Below are 16431 nucleotides of genomic sequence, written 5' to 3'. Positions count from 1 at the left end.
CTATGTTTCTCACTTTGTTCTACCAGCACTATCCACAACACATGAAAAAAAATTAATGTCATGGTGGAGAGAATAATCCACTTACCACTGTCTGATAAGAACACTGAAATAGAATGAAATACATTGGGATTCATAGTGTGCCATGGAACTTCAACTACTCAAATTAAACTCAGGAAATGAGTACAGAGTGACATTTATTAGAACATTAATATTACTTTCATCTAGTATCTTATCGAAATCCTCATAAAAAAAACCTCCACAGAAAAGATAACATGATAAGCTTCTGGAGCAGGAACAGTTTATGAGCAATAAGCTTTATGGAAAGACAAAGTTCATGGTGCTTCAGCTCCACTGAAATTCAAAAGCAACACCACACGGGTTCCCTGACACATATTTTCAAAGATATAAGTTATCTCACATTTCACAGTGTTAATAACAACTTTGATATACTAACAGGACATTTACAGTACCAAAACGAGTGCAGCTAAGAGTTATTCCAACACAGATTTTAGTGTAAACCTTTCATGTACATCCAGGTGTTCTATATTCACACATCTCTATATTATAATTTTCTACAGAGGACATCCTGCACTCTTATTTGAAAGTTTTCACTTAATACCAGTAATGACTAAATCTTAAACCAGCAAAAGCATTACTGAAATGCAAAACTACAATATAATTCATTCATTAATAAATTTAAAATCACATTAATATAGGAACAGCAAGATACAAAACAAACAGTTTCGTAACTTGTGAGCATTGGCGAAGTGGCTCATGCAGTTGCATCTTTTGTTACCAGTATGGTACATTTCCACTCATCTAGCTGCCATTACTTGTTTGGGCCTTTCTGTTACTGTCCACACAGATAACTGGTAGTTACCATACTAAAGTTCTTCTGAAATATAATACAGCTCCGTAAACATGTTGTCACCATAACAATAAAATTAAGACAGATGATGGGGAGATCTTGAACACTTCCTTGAAGATGTGGACAGTATGCACCCAAATATCTAGTTCACTGCCAATACAGACAGAAGAAAGGTTGCCATTTTTACATGTTTTGTACAAGTGAAGTCAGATGGGTGACTTGGACACTCAGTATATCATTTTCCTGCAAACTGACGCGCACTGTTTTATATCTTAGCACCCAGAGTTTGATCATCCAGCCCAGAATAAAGCAGTTTTAAATGCATTGGTACACAGAGCAAAAACTCTTTCTGACGAGTATTACTTGGATTCCAAAACTAATCATCTATGTAGGTGTCCTGAAAGAACAGCTATAGTTCACATGACATGAAGCCACCCTTCTCCTAGAAAATGAAACATGAAAATGTTGAGCACTTACCATGATGAGCTGCCGATTGTATTCCTTCCTTTCTGTTCTGCTACACCCAGCAAAATAGGCAGACTCCTGGGAAGACAAGGTATAAGAGTTATTTTCCGGTGTCCTAAGAAGATAAAGAAGACGCTACATTCTGTTAAGGACAGTCTTACCCTCAGGATCCCTGGTATTTATAACATTCCTTGTGATTGCAGTAGTAATTACACCAGTCAGTCCATTCGCACCACTTCCGCCTGCTGCGCAGAACATCAGCAATCAGCGGCATATTAAAAATTGAGAACTGGGGAAATCTGCAGTTGCTGAGTACAGCCTCACATACAAACATAAAATACTGTTTGATGAAACGAAAGTTTTGTCCCAGGCTCCCACATAGTAGGAATCTGTAAATAAAAGAGGCTGTAGAAATAAGAATGTGTGACAGGGACTTCAACCATGACAGCGGCTATAACCTTAGTGGTGCATGAAAGCGATCTCTCTATGCAGAGAAGAGGCAGAGATATTTATTGCAATTGTCATGCTGCTAGGAGAGTGGTGGTGCCACCAGCACAGACATTGACACCATCTACAATGGTGTTACTTAATTATCAACCAATCAGAAGCCAGCTGTGGACTATATAAGGCGACACAGCAGCAGTTTTGACAGGCAGTTGTTTCTGATGAAGACGATGGAGGTGATCATCAAAAGCTTGAGGCTGAACCCTGAGTTGAAATGGCAAAAAGTCCGAGAGTGTTTTACACAACAGCCGCTGTGAAAGACTTAGTTCTCATTGCTTGTATTTTACTACAATTTACAAATGTCATTTTTGCATTAAAATTGTACTATATTCATAATGTTGTACCATAGGTAATGGAAAATGGTCTCTGACAGCAAAGGTTGTACAGTTAAAAATAAATTATACAGTAGCATGACATATTACAATATCTCATCTCTGCAATTTATCAAAGCTGTGGAACACAGTCAACAAAACTATATTACATGCATCATTATTTCTTGCAAATTTTTGTATTTGATCCAGAATGAATTTTCCCTCTGCAGTGGATTGTGCTGTGATTTGAATCTTACTGGCAGATTAAAACTGTGCACTGACAGACACTCGAAGCTGGGACCTTTGTCTTTCACAGGCAAGTGCTGTACTAGCAGAGCAGAGCTATCCAAGCAGAACTCATGACCCTCACTCACAGCTCTGCATTTTCCTGTATCTACCTTGCCCATGAAAGGCAGAGGTCGAGATTCAAACCCTGTTCTGGCACAGAGTTTTAATCTGGCGGGAAGTTTTCAAATCAGCCCACACTTTGCTGCGGAGTGAAAGTTCATTCTGGAAAAAATTCCCCAGGCTGTGGCTAAGCCATGTCTCTACAATACTCCTTCTCCACAGAGTGCTTGTCACCTGAGGCTTGCAAGAGAACTGTGAAGTTTGGAAAGTAGGTGATGAGTTACATTTTTATTTGATATGTCTTATTTTTATTAATATAAATATGTAATTGAATAGCAAGAGTTGTACAACACTTGCATTTTAGAATTTATTAAAAATTAACATATATGTCACCATAAGATTACTTTCTCTTGCAGAGGTTGCATACGGAGCTATCATTACACTGAAGAATCATCGTACAGGTGGTGGATACCTTCACTCACATTGGCATCTTTATCCAGAAGGTGTAGGTGCACGCCAACAGCAGGTGAATGAGTCACATAATGCAATCAGTTGTTCATTTTTACAATTCATCAGAGGTCATAAAGATCATAATCCTCAACAAAAAATGAGAAATTTTATAGTTTGAACAGTGCAATTTATCTTTTGAATTTCCTAATTCTTTCCTAGCAGCCTCAGTAAACAAAACCAAGTGGTCAAATCGATTTTTATTTGTATGAAGCTATATTTGACTGCACTATTGGGCCAATAAATATTAAGCCAAATGATGGAGAATCTGCATCTGGAACACTTCTTAATACATTCTCAACTCATGTTTTCTGAATGTTATTACATTTCATCATGCCTATCAACAACTCATGCAGGAACACCCATAGCTGGCCCATGTAGATATGTGGAAAAGAACTAGACATGGAATCTGAAATTTATGGAACTTTTAAGCATTTCCCATCATTGGAAAGATAAAGATGATTATAAAAATAGGAGACAGTAAGGGAAAGATGTATTACGAGGGTTGAATGAAAAGTAATGCCTCCATCTTCGTTAATTGGGTTTGGATGGGAATATTTTAATAAATCAAACACAGAAATAATCCTTAGAATATGATCTTTAATTACCAATATTCACTTTTCCACATAATCACCAGCCAATTGGATACATTTCTGCCAACGATGAACAAGTTTTCTGATGCCGTCACAGAAGAAGTTGACACTCTGTTTCTGTGACCACAGTCTCACAGTTCTCCCAATGTCTTCATCAGAAGCATAATGATGTCCCCGCAGATCGTCTTTCATCATTGTGAACAGATGGAAGTCAGATGGTGCTAGATCTGGACTGTATGGAGGATGCCGTATGGTGGTGAGATTCAGTCTCCGAAGTTCTGCAGTGGTGGCATGTTAAGTGTGTGGTTTGGCATTGTCATGCTACAGGAATACATTTCCCTTTTCTTTTAGGACCCTTGTTAGCCGTGGTTTCAGAGTTCGCAGCATTGTGATGTAACGCTCTGAAATTATTGTTGTACCATGAGCAAGGAAATCAACACTGATAACACCATGAATTTCTTTTTCTGGGGTGAGTCTTTGTGTCAATATTCCATAGACTGACGTTTCGTCTCCAGGTCATAATGGTGTACCCTCGTTTCGTCTCCTGTCACAATTGAATGGAGAAAGACATCACCTTCATTCTTGTAATGCAAGAGGAGTTTGTGGCAAATTACAAGTCTGTGTGGTTTCATTTCAAGAGTCAGCATCCTGGGTCCCCTTCGTGCACAGATCTTCCGATAGCCAAGCAAAGCAATAATGTGACCTCACATTATTGTGAAATGCCAGTTGTGCTTGCAATTGCTCTCTGAGTGATATGACGATTGTCCTGAATCAATCTGTCAACATTTTGCTTGTGAAACTCGGTGGCTGCTGTCACAGGACGTCCAACTCTTTGTTTGTCACGCAAGTCAGATGTTCCTGCCTCAACATCTTTAAACTTACTCTCCCAAAAATACACAGTACCCACATCAACACAATCACCATAAACTGCTTTCATTCTCTGATGAATCTCCTTTGGGGTGACACCTTCTGCTGTCAAGAATTCAATGACTGCATGTTGCTTAAATCGCGTTGACCGACTGTCTGCGAAGGGTTTCTTGCTTTACACTGTAACAACACAACCGTTCAGTACTAAGACTTCCCACCAACTGGAGCTGTAAAGAAGAGGCTATGGAACAAGCCAGTACCTGCCGCATCCCAATGCTGGAAATTGTTGAAGGTGGAGGCATTACTTTTCAGCCAACCCTCGTAGTTATAGAGACTGCAAAAAACACTTGGAGCGTTGGTTCAGGAAAGCAAAAGGTGTAGGTAAAAGAGCACAAGTAATAATGGATTAATTTAAATTCTCACTTCTTACCTGAACTTTACATCATCATCTTACCTCTCTGTGGTGCATGGAAGAGAGTACTTCCCATTGTACCACATATTAGAGTTTCTACTCTTTCCTTTCATATACGAAACACAGGAAGGATGCTTAAATGCCTCTGTGCACACTGTGATTAATCTTGGCTTTTCAGCCCTGATGGGAGCTATATTAGGAATCTGTAGTATATTCCTAAATTCCTCATTTAATACTGATTCTTGAAACTATTAAAATTGAGTTTTGTCGGACAGCTGTCATCTGTCTTCAGGTGTATACCAGATCAGGTCTTCCTGCATTTCTGTGTCAGTCTCTGCCTTAGGTTCTATTAACATTAATAGACTGCTGCTCACCACACAGAGGAGGTATTGAGTTGCAGATAGGCACAGGGGAGAAGGATGCTAAAATATTTAAGCTTTCAGATGAAGCCTGGTGTGGCGATTGCACACTCTAACCTTGTATACCAGTAACACAACCAGTTTGTAGTTGCAACACTTCTTTATTGATTACACATACACATGAATTCATCAACAGTAATAATCAATTAACAACATTTGCATATCAAGGCCCTATCCACAATTAGTATTTACAATATTAACCGTCACACTTGTGACAACAGCCCCTTTATGTGCCGGTAACAACAGATAACAAAATGTTTACAATGTCAGCTATCGCCTTTCTAACTCAGTTTTACACTTACTGAAAATGTAAAATTAATTTTATGCTATCTGACCTGAAGGGTACTATTAATTGTTCTGTTTACACTCAGCATTCTACTACACTTAACGTCCACAAGATTCTAGACTTTATGCAAAAACGTCAATTTGATGAACACGTGATGGATGCGAGAACACATTAATCTATTACGATTTCACAAACACACAATCGAAAGGGTGAACTTATACTCAACTTTGGGCAGTAGGAAATCTTCTGCCTAAAACAAGCCTCTCGTTGAATGGAATTGAGAAATCGTGCCTTAACGGTGTCCGGACGGCCCTGAGTTCAAATAATGAGATTTCCGTCACACTGCAAGCTCACGGGGCGAGGTTTGCTCGTGTTGACCACTATACACGTTTCTGAAAACAGGAAAACATGAGTGGCGGAACACTTTAGTGTATACAAGTTACACAAATATATATATATCTAAAAACAAAGATGATGTGACTTACCAAATGAAAGTGCTGGCAGGTCGACAGATACACAAACGAACACAAACATACACACAAAATTCAAGCTTTCGCAACAAACTGTTGCCTCATCAGGAAAGAGGGAAAGACGAAAGGATGTGGGTTTTAAGGGAGAGGGTAAGGAGTCATTCCAATCCCGGGAGCGGAAAGACTTACCTTAGGGGGAAGAAGGACAGGTATACACTTGCACACACACACACATATCCATCCACACATATACAGACACAAGCAGACATATTTTGTGTGTGTGCCCGTGTTCACCCGTGCGTCCGTTTGTGTGTCTGTCGACCTGCCAGCACTTTCATTTGGTAAGTCACATCATCTTTGTTTTTAGATATATTTTTCCTACGTGGAATGTTTCCCTCTATTATATATATATATATATATATATATATATATATATATATATATATAGAGAGAGAGAGAGAGAGAGAGAGAGAGAGAGAGAGAGAGAGAAAAGCAATACCTTAATATAAACATATTACAAGTTAACCAATGAACAGAATTAAGGAGCTTAGTTTCCTTTGTTCCAAAAGAAAAAAAAAAGTCTAGATACTATGTGAAGAGATGTGCCAGTCCACACCCAATGACTTAAGGTAATCTGTCTTTGCTGGATGGCTGACACCACGTAAATCAAACATGCAGTACCTAACGTGACAATCAACCTTCAGGTAGGTATTTGAAATTCCAATAGGAAACTAATGTCACTTCAATACACACAATAAATTATTAAGAAACAACAACTACCACTAATTCGTAAAACCAGAAAATTCTAAATCTATAACTAAATTAAGAAATGACATTCAAGTGAACCAGCTACCTTCAGCACGCCACTAAGCACCAAATCCAAACTTTCAAATGCGAGGCGCTATTTCTAGCCACTTTAGTAACATAATTTCAAGGCCGTTCCAGAACATAACTCGCCTCACCACCACTGCAGTGAATGTTTTACTGGCCACTAGCACAAGCAACTACAACAGTCAACAGTCTTAAGTACACAATAATATTCACTATACATAGAAGGAGGAACCCACCATGAAAGCTTGGCAATTAATTTTTTCTTCTTCATGTGAAATTCACACGCCATCCATCCACCTAGCTCTCAAGGTATTAGCAAATCCTGGTCGCCACTGGCCAGCCATGACAATACAACTTTAACACTTTCTGGCAGCAGCCCATGCTTCTTCGTTGCTCCAACTCAACTGGTCCTTACGACATATGGCCGTGCCACGTGATATGATGTTGCCAACTCCCCACAATGACAACATCATCACTTCACATACTGACTCGGCCCATGCGCAGACCCACTCTCCTCGACTTGCGCAAGCGCGCCACCATAAATAGCCTGCCTCAAAGACGCAAGGAGAACAAGGCACAGGGACAATGATCAAAGATGGAAGTAAGAATCGTAAGCCCTTATTCAGAAGTAGAAAAGAGAGTCATACATACTGCGTTAAAGTGCGTGCGAATGCACATGCGCACGCATGAACATGCATGCGCGCCCACACACACACACACACACACACACACACACACACACACACACAAAACGGTCACAGTCTCAGGGTGCTGAGGCCCATCTCATTATTATTCCATTGTATCCATTATTTGAGGTTCTATTTTCTATCAAGTCATTAACATACAACATGAACAGTAAGGATTGCAATACATTTAACTGGGGCATACCTGAAGTTACATTTACATCTGTCCATAACACTCCATCCAAGATAACACACTCCACCCTCCCTACCAAGTAATTCTCACTCGTACAAACATTTTTGATACTCCATATGACCATTCTTTCATTAATAAGTGTTTGTGCAGTACTGAGTAAAGAGCAAGAAAAATTGCATATATCTGACTGCCTTGTCCTGTGACTTCTTGGATGTCTTGTGAGACAAGCAAGAATTGGCTATCGCATGAGTCCATGCTGGTTGCCATGGAGGAGGTGCTTCTGTTTTAAATATCTCATTATGTTTGAGCTCAGAATGTTCTTGTATTGACAAAAGGCTCAAAGTTCATGGTTCTTTTCTATCCTGTCCATGCTCTTAGTGCTCCCTCAACAAGAACTTAGTAAACAGTTGTTCTTTTTGTGCTTCACGTAGCATTCAAGAGTCACAAGAGGAGGAGGTATACTAGGAAAAGGCCGGAAGGTATGGGAAGATTTCAGTTGGATTACATCATGGTCACACTGAGATTCCAAAATCAGATGCTGGATTGTAAGGCGTGCACAGGAGCAGATATAGACTCAGATCACAATGTAGTAATGGTGAAGAATAGGCTGAACCTTACGAGATTAGTCAAGAAGAATCAGTATGCAAAGAAATGGGATACCAAAGAACCAAGGAAAGAAGAGATACACTTGAAGTTCTCTACGGCTATAGATACTGCGATAAGGCAGTACCGTTGAAGAGGAATGGACATCTCTAAAAAGGGCAATCGCAGAAGTTGGAAAGGAAAACATAGGTACAAAGAAGATAACTGCAAAGAAACCATGGGTATCAGAAGAAATACTTGAGCTGATCGATGAAAGACAGAAGTACAAAAATGTTTAGGGAAATTCAGGAATACAGAAATACAAGTTGCTGAGAAATTAAATAAATAGGAAGTGCAGGGAAGCTAAGACAAAATGGCTGCATGAAAAATGTGAAGAAATCAAATAAGAAATGATTGTCAGAAGGAAAGTTGAAATAACCTTCGGTGAAATTAAAGGCAAGGGTGGTAACATTAAGAGTGCAATGGGAATTTCACTGTTAAATGCAGAGGAGAGAGCAGATAGATTCAAAAAGTACATTGAAGGCCTCCATGAGGGGAAAATTTTTCTGATGTGATAGAAGAAGAAACAGGAGTGGATTTAGAGGAGATAGGGGGCTAAGTATTAGAATCAGAATTTAAAAGAGCTTCAGAAGACTTTAGATTATATAAGGCAGAAAGGATAGATAACGTTCCGTCAGAATGTCTGAAATCATTGGGGGAAGTGCTAACAAAACAACTATTGATGCTGGTGTGTAGAATGTATGAGTCTGGTGATATACCATCTGACTTTCAGAGAAATATCATCCACACAATTTTGAAGTCTGAAGGAGCTGACAAGTGTGAGAATTGTTGCACAATCAACTTAACAGCTCATGCATCCAAATTGCTGACAAGAATAATATACAGAAGAATGGAATAGAAAATTGAGGATGTGTTATGTGATGATCAATTTGGCTTTAGGAAAGGTAAAGGCACCAGAGTGGCAATCCTGATTTTGCAACTGATAATGGAAGCAAGACTAAAGAAAAATCAGGACAAATTGATAGAATTTGTTAATCTGGAAAAAAGCTATATATATGAGGACAGTAACCGTTCTTGAAAGAACAGATACTGTGAATGACCGTGCAGCTTTTTCCTGGAATAAATGATGACTAACTGAAACCCTCAGCTGCCGACAGGTGTTGTTGATATACATCGATGTGGACAGCTGAAAATGTGTGCCATGTAAGCAGGAGAGCCCAGGTTCGACTCCCGGTCGGGGCACACATTTTCAGCTGTCCACATCGAGGTATATCAACAACACCTGTCAGCAGCTGAGGGTTTCAGTTATTCATCATTTATTCCTGGAAAAAAGCATTCAACAATGTCAACTGGTGCAAGATGTTCGAAATTCTGAGGAAAATAGGGGTAAGCTGTAGGGAGAGACAGGCAATGTACAACATGTACAAGAGCCAAGAAGGAAAAATCAAAGTGGAAGACCAGAACGAAATGCTCGGATTAAAAAGAGTGTAAGACATGGATGTAGTCTTTTGCCCCTACTGTTCAATACACACATTGAAGAAACTCTGATGGAAATAAGAGAAAGGTTCAGGAATGGAATTAAAATTCAAGGCGAAAGGATATCAATTACACGATTCGCTGATGACATTGCTATTCTGAGTGAAATTGAAAAAGTACATGATTTGCTGAACGGAATGCACAGTCTAATGAGTACGGAATATGGATTGAGAGTAAATCGAAGAAAGACAAAAGTAATGAGATGCAGCAGAAATGAGAACAGTGAGAAGCTTAACATCAGGGATTGATGGTCACAGAGTAGATGAAGTTAAGGAATTCTGCTACCTAGGCAGCAAAAAACCAATTATGGACAGAGCAAGGAGGATATCAAAAGCAAACTATCACGGCATAAAGGGCATTCCTGGATCAGAGAAGTCTAGGTATCAAACATAGGCCTTAATAAAGGAAGAAATTTCTGTGAGTGTATGTTTGGAGCACAACATTCGATGTTAGTGAAATATGGACTGTGGGAAAACTGGAACAGAAGATAATCAAAGCATTTGAGATGTGGTGCTACAGACAATATGGAGAAAATTAGGTGGACCGATAAGGTAAGAAATGAGGTGGTTCTGTGCAGAATTCAAGAGGAGAGGAATATGTGGAAAACGCTGACAAGAAGAAGGGACAGGAAAGTATGGCATCTGTTAAGACATCAGTAAATAACTTCCATTTTACTAGACAGAGTGGTAGGGGGTAAAAACTGTGAAGGAAGACAGAAATTGGAATATATCCTGTGAATAACTGAGGATGTAGGTTGCAAGTGCTGCTTTGAGATGAAGAGCTGGCACAGGAGAGGAGTTTGTGGTGGGCTGCATCAAACCAGTTGGAAGACTGATCAATCAAAACACTTTAATATTAATTTTTAATAATATATCCATCCAAAATATTTCCATATACTTCCTGTCAACTTGAAACAATTATAGTAGTATGTGACCAAGTGTGTGTGTGTGTGTGTGTGTGTGTGTGTGTGTGTGTGTGTGTGTGTGTGTGTGTGTGTGTGTGAGGGGGGGGGGGGGTCGCGTGCGCGTCTCTCGTGTGCATACATGTGTGTGTGTGTGTGTGTGTGTGTGTGTGTGTGTGTGTGTGTGCGTGTGTGTGTGTGTGTGTGAGAGAGAGAGAGAGAGAGAGAGAAGATAACTAACAGTTTTCACTATCATTACAGGTTACAACATATACCCACAAGGATGACAACAATCATTTTCGTATAAAAAAATATAACTCTGAGTATGATGAAAATAGTGATGTGGAATTAGTGAAGCATGGTGATGCTGTTAGGCTTGAACATGTCACAACACGAAGAAACCTTCATTCTCATAAAGAACCAGCACCAGTGTCAAAAAAACATTATCAGGTCACTGGTTATGGGGAGGTATGTATAACAGGAAATCTAGAAAACTTTTTTTAAGTTCTTTCATTAAACACTATTGTTATATCAGTACAACTTTATCATCAAAATGAGAGGGGAGATACACAACCAGCTGGAGCTCATGATAGATTACTTGGCATGAGTGCAGAAATGCGTTCTCATTCTCAGCACTGAGTGAATCCACCCCTCTGTTCCAAAGAGGTAGTCACCTCCATTATGTTTAGCCTACTGAGCTGTAAGCTCTGTCCATTTTAAGCGAAACATTCTCTGCCCGGCTTGACTACACAATGGGAACAGAGGAGATCGCATGGTGGTTGCACTGCAATCATCTCAAATTATTTTAAAGTAACTGTTTGGTAAAAGAAATTGATTCTCATGCATCTCATAGCCTCATTCATGAGCTTCATGATGAATTGTGTATCATCTCATTAATGGTCATAGTTGTGGTATTTCTATATGTGGTAAGGTACTGTACAAAATGTGAATAGTTTGCAATGAAAAATGGGGGTAACCATGAATCTGCATTTGGTGCTTGATGTTAAGATCCCATATTGCTGCATATGAAATGGCGCTAACATATTGAATTTTTCTTTAAACTTGAGACAAGATCTGTATCTAGCACAAATCTCGAGAAACTGGATTGTATGTAGCATACTCATGTCCAGTCATGCACAGACAGTAGATGGACGTGAAATATTCGTCTCTTCCCTCATATCTCATAAACAGTTCTAGATACTGAAATGAATTGTTGGCAAATGATAGCATGGAAAGTGGAAAGTACTTTGCCACATAGCTAACACATGAAACTTTATCTAGTGCTATATATGAGTGGCTACAGATTTTTTTCAATGAAGTAATGTAATTCTTTGGAGGGCCACCAATAGCCGGTGAAATGAGAATTAGTAAGGGTTTCTAACAACATAAATGAAGGAATCACACATTTATTTTTAAACCAAGCAGGAGCTCTTCGTAAGCTATTGGCTTTACTTGTCCTCAAATGTTCGAGTAATAGTAGACTGTGTAAACACCGCTGTATTTTGGAAAAAGAAGGTAATTTTATCATGGCAACAAGAGAAAGAGTAAAAGGTGTACAAGGCAGGCGAAAATAAACACTCTCTCTGTTCCAATTTCAGTGTAATCTTGTACCCACTGAGTTTTTAATAATGAATGGTAGATATGTCGAATTATTTGTCATACTGGCATAGCCTGTTAATACGATCATTTGTAGACTTGCTAGCGGTAGCTTAACAAGTTCTGCAAGGTATGCATTTGTGTGAAGGCTTAAGCTATAGAAGTACATATTCCTTACCATACTATGCCATCCGCAAGGGAATCCCCACCACTATCATTGTCCACTCCCCTACCATGCCATCTGCACGGCTAGTAGGCAAGTAATATTGCACGAACTCTACCTCTAAGAACTGATTAGCAACAGAACAAAATAGTTCCTGCTGCTTTACTTCCAAACTCGCATTCATCTTCAGAGTTGAGGAAATGTACACATGCACTTCTGATGACATGAAATAACAGTAGTAGTAGTAATAGTAGCAGTTATTCTTGTGTTGTTGTTGTTGTTGTTATTATTGTTGAAGTGAGCACTATAATAGAGTCAATCAGGGCAACACCAGCAGAAAGCTTGTTAATGGTTGATTCAGCTCAATCAGTTAATCACTTCTACTCTTGGTAGACGTAGCTTCCTCATTAGCCTTATCCATAGGGAAAAGTCACTGAAATAAAGTAATATTTTCAAATCTTTTGGTTGTGTTTATGAGTATACACTTGAATTTGAAGCTGCATATAAAATGTTATGGTATTAAACATATTCACCATTCTTGAATGCAGTATTGTCCCTATATCAGAAGGCAGAAGGATGCATTGGGACTGCACCACCAGAATAAGACTGAACTTGTAGTTGGGGAATATAAGTTATGGAACCCGACCCTGTTCAGTATTGGGTCTTGCCTGTTCTTAACCAATGTAAATAATATTTCAACAACATCTAAGGAGTGTTCATAAACTGTAATGTTTACTGATGACAGAAGTGTACTAAACAAGAACCCACACTCAACTATAACATACACAGCCCAAATAATAGATGAACACTCATTTAGTAGCAAGCAGTTTTAGTTTTAATCTAAGAGACTCATACTCTTCCATTCCAAAGAAATTAAAATAACCTGCTGGTACAAGAAATTGACATTCTTCTTATCCTTGTGCCTTTGTCCTGCATCAACACACAGTCAGCATGGTTACTAATGGGTTTAACATGGTCGGTTGAACGGATGGCCAGGTGGCCAGCTGGCCTTTCTGTCAACACCTTGTTACACCCCCAGGATGGAATAAGTGTACTACAGCTGCCTGCATGTACATTATTCACGTGAAAGTGGACAAAAGTTTTTTAAATGTTTATGAATCATGTAACTGGTGTGGGACTTGGGTTCCAACCCAGTTTTCACCTACTGGGATATGGGAAACCACATAAAACCACAACCATGTTGGCTGGCACACGAACCCTTGTCATTTATCCACCAGGCAGATTCGATGTAGGGCCTGCTTGCCTCCATGTACCAGAAGTGGCACTTTATTACACATGGCTATCTGATTGGATTTGGAACAAGAAATTGACATTAATGGTCTTCTAAGTATATCAGTGAAACATTATTTGTCACATTCCGAGAGATTCAGCTGTACAACAAGCAAAAATGGTGTCAAGGCATAGACAAAATTATCAATAAGTTAGTTTAGAATGTTTTACACTTGGAAGTTTATTTCAATGAGTTGATTAGGATACCAGACTGCTGGCTTATTTTGCATGCTTTCATTTTCTTTTGTGTTCTTGGGCAATAAAACTAAAGTAATCAGGAAAAAATCATCAAACGATAGCACTGGGTAGATATATTCAACAGTGAAGTTTGCTGTTAACTGCATGACAAGCAGCAATGCTTATGGTAAACAGACCTCAATTTTTAGGCCAGATATGTAAAAGAATAGAAGATAAAGACTAACTATGTAATAAATCTAAAACTGCAGTAGCTTTTTTCAAAGAAGCAAGTTTCACATTAAATTTAGCTTATATAAGCTCACTGCTATAGCAGTTTAATAACAGTTAATTCTGAATGCAGTTATGCATGTCTCTAATTTCCATTGCTTTCTCTGCTTGGTGAGTGGTTATCTTTCTTGGAATCATTGTGTATACTGGTAGGTACTGTATTTGGGTTCTTATCTGCAATATGTCGTCTTACCTGTTTCTTCTAAAATCATATGGTCTTTTTGTGCCATTTGTAGCTGTATGAGTCTTAGGAGTCATTGCTGTACAAAATTTGATGTGTGTATTTGTTGCTTCATTTTCTTAAGATAGTGTCCATTTGTTGGTAAGGTTGCAACAATTTTAGCCATGAAAGATTGTTATGCACTGTTAATAAACTAAAAATTTTATATTTACCAAATGTAAGGTTAACTATAATTTAAAAATAAAACTGTAACTGATACAATTTTTAAAAAAAATGTCATGACAGAATGGAACTGGTGATGCCAATGATGTCTGGAAAGTTTTAATTATAAATGGAAAGGATGGTGATGTAGTCACAGCAGTTTCACACCAGCTCCGATTTGTGCATTACTTGCAGCATTGTGTACTCACATCAAGTGGAAAACAGCTCCCCAAATGGTTAGTTAATTTTTCTTCTTGATTTTTAATATAATTAATTGCAAAGTAGTAAAAAAAATTCAGAAAAATAAATAATTGTAAAGTAACTATTAATTTGTGTGTTCACATTTGGAATACTGACGTGCATTGTGCGTGAATTGTGATCAGAAAATAAGTAAATTATCAGCTATCTGCTTCTATGTAATTTTATTATGGACAGGACACTTGATATGTGTATACATGATTAAAATTTGACCACCTTAACACAAACTTCAAGCTGTCGAGTTTGATCTCTGGCTTCCTTTCCTGTTCTCTTTGGAAAGTTTTGTCCTCTTTCCAACCCTTCCCCATTTGCATACATTTTATTTGTAATTTCTAGACTGTTATTTGGTACAATATCTGCTTGTGATTCTGCTCTACAATCCTACATTCCAAAGTGGCATTCCACTTCCAACCTAATCTGCACAATACCTTGGCCCATCTTTATGTCACTCCACTTCCAACCCTTTGCCACATCGGTCATATCTCTGTGGAAGACCCGGGTGCATCTACATCTACATACATCTCCTGCATTAGCTATCGTATGGTGCATGCAGAGGGTACCACATACCGCTGCTAGTCATTTCCTTTTCTGTTCCACTCACAAATAGAGCGAGGGAAAAATGACTATCTGTAAGCCTCTGCATGGATCCTAATTTCTCTCATCTTATTTTTTGGTCCTTATGTGAAATGTACATTGGCAGCAATAGAATCGCTCTGCAGTCAGCCTCAAATGACAGTTCTCTAAAGAGTACTTTGCAAAAAGAGTATAACTGTCCCTCCAGGGATTCCAGTTTGAGTTTATGAAAGAACTCCGTAATACCTGCACACTGATCGAATCTACCAGTAACAAATCTAACAGCTCACCTCTGAATTGCTTTGATATCTTCCTTTAATCCAACCTGGTGTGGATCCCAAACACTTTAGTAATACTCAAGAATGCGTAGCACTAGTGTTCTATATGCTGTCTCCTTTATAACCGAGCTGTGTGTTCCCAAAATTTTCCCAGTAAAATGAAGTCCAGCATTTGCCTTCCCTACTACCAACAAGAAATGCTCATTCTATATCATACTGATTTCCCACATTGTGCCTGGATATTTAATTGATATGACTTTGTCAAGTAGCAGACTGCTAATGCCATTACAGGATTATTTTTCCTACTCATCTGTATTAACTTGCATTTCTGTACATTTAGAACAAGCTGCCATTCATCATACTAACTAGAAATTTTGTCTAAGTCATCTTGTGCCCTCCTACAGTCACTCAATGATGACACCTTTCCATACACCACAGTGTCGTCAGAAGATAACTATAAATTGCTGTTCATCCTATCTATCAGATCGTTTATGTATATAGAGAATGAAAACAGTCCTACCACACTTCCCTGGGGTACTCCTGATGATACACTAGTTTCTGATGAACACTTGGCATCATGGACGACATACTGGGGTCTATTACTTAAAAAGTCTGTGAATCACTCACAT

The 16431-nt window shown here is 38.7% G+C and overlaps 1 protein-coding gene across 2 annotated transcripts in view; it reads left to right on the top strand.

Annotated features, from left to right (window-relative positions):
- LOC126259276 (protein O-mannosyl-transferase 2) overlaps nucleotides 1–16431 on the top strand; it is a 196944-nt gene that overhangs the window by 155456 nt on the left and 25057 nt on the right. For both annotated transcript variants that reach the window (XM_049955918.1, XM_049955917.1), the window contains exons 10-12: nucleotides 2913–3022; nucleotides 11059–11265; nucleotides 14778–14929. In XM_049955918.1, coding sequence (XP_049811875.1) covers nucleotides 2913–3022; nucleotides 11059–11265; nucleotides 14778–14929 — 469 coding nt within the window. The remainder of the gene's footprint in view (nucleotides 1–2912; nucleotides 3023–11058; nucleotides 11266–14777; nucleotides 14930–16431) is intronic.

Source organism: Schistocerca nitens, chromosome 5 (genome assembly GCF_023898315.1).
Source record: "Schistocerca nitens isolate TAMUIC-IGC-003100 chromosome 5, iqSchNite1.1, whole genome shotgun sequence".
NCBI lineage: Eukaryota > Metazoa > Arthropoda > Insecta > Orthoptera > Acrididae > Schistocerca > Schistocerca nitens.
This window is presented reverse-complemented; position numbering and strand designations above follow the sequence as displayed.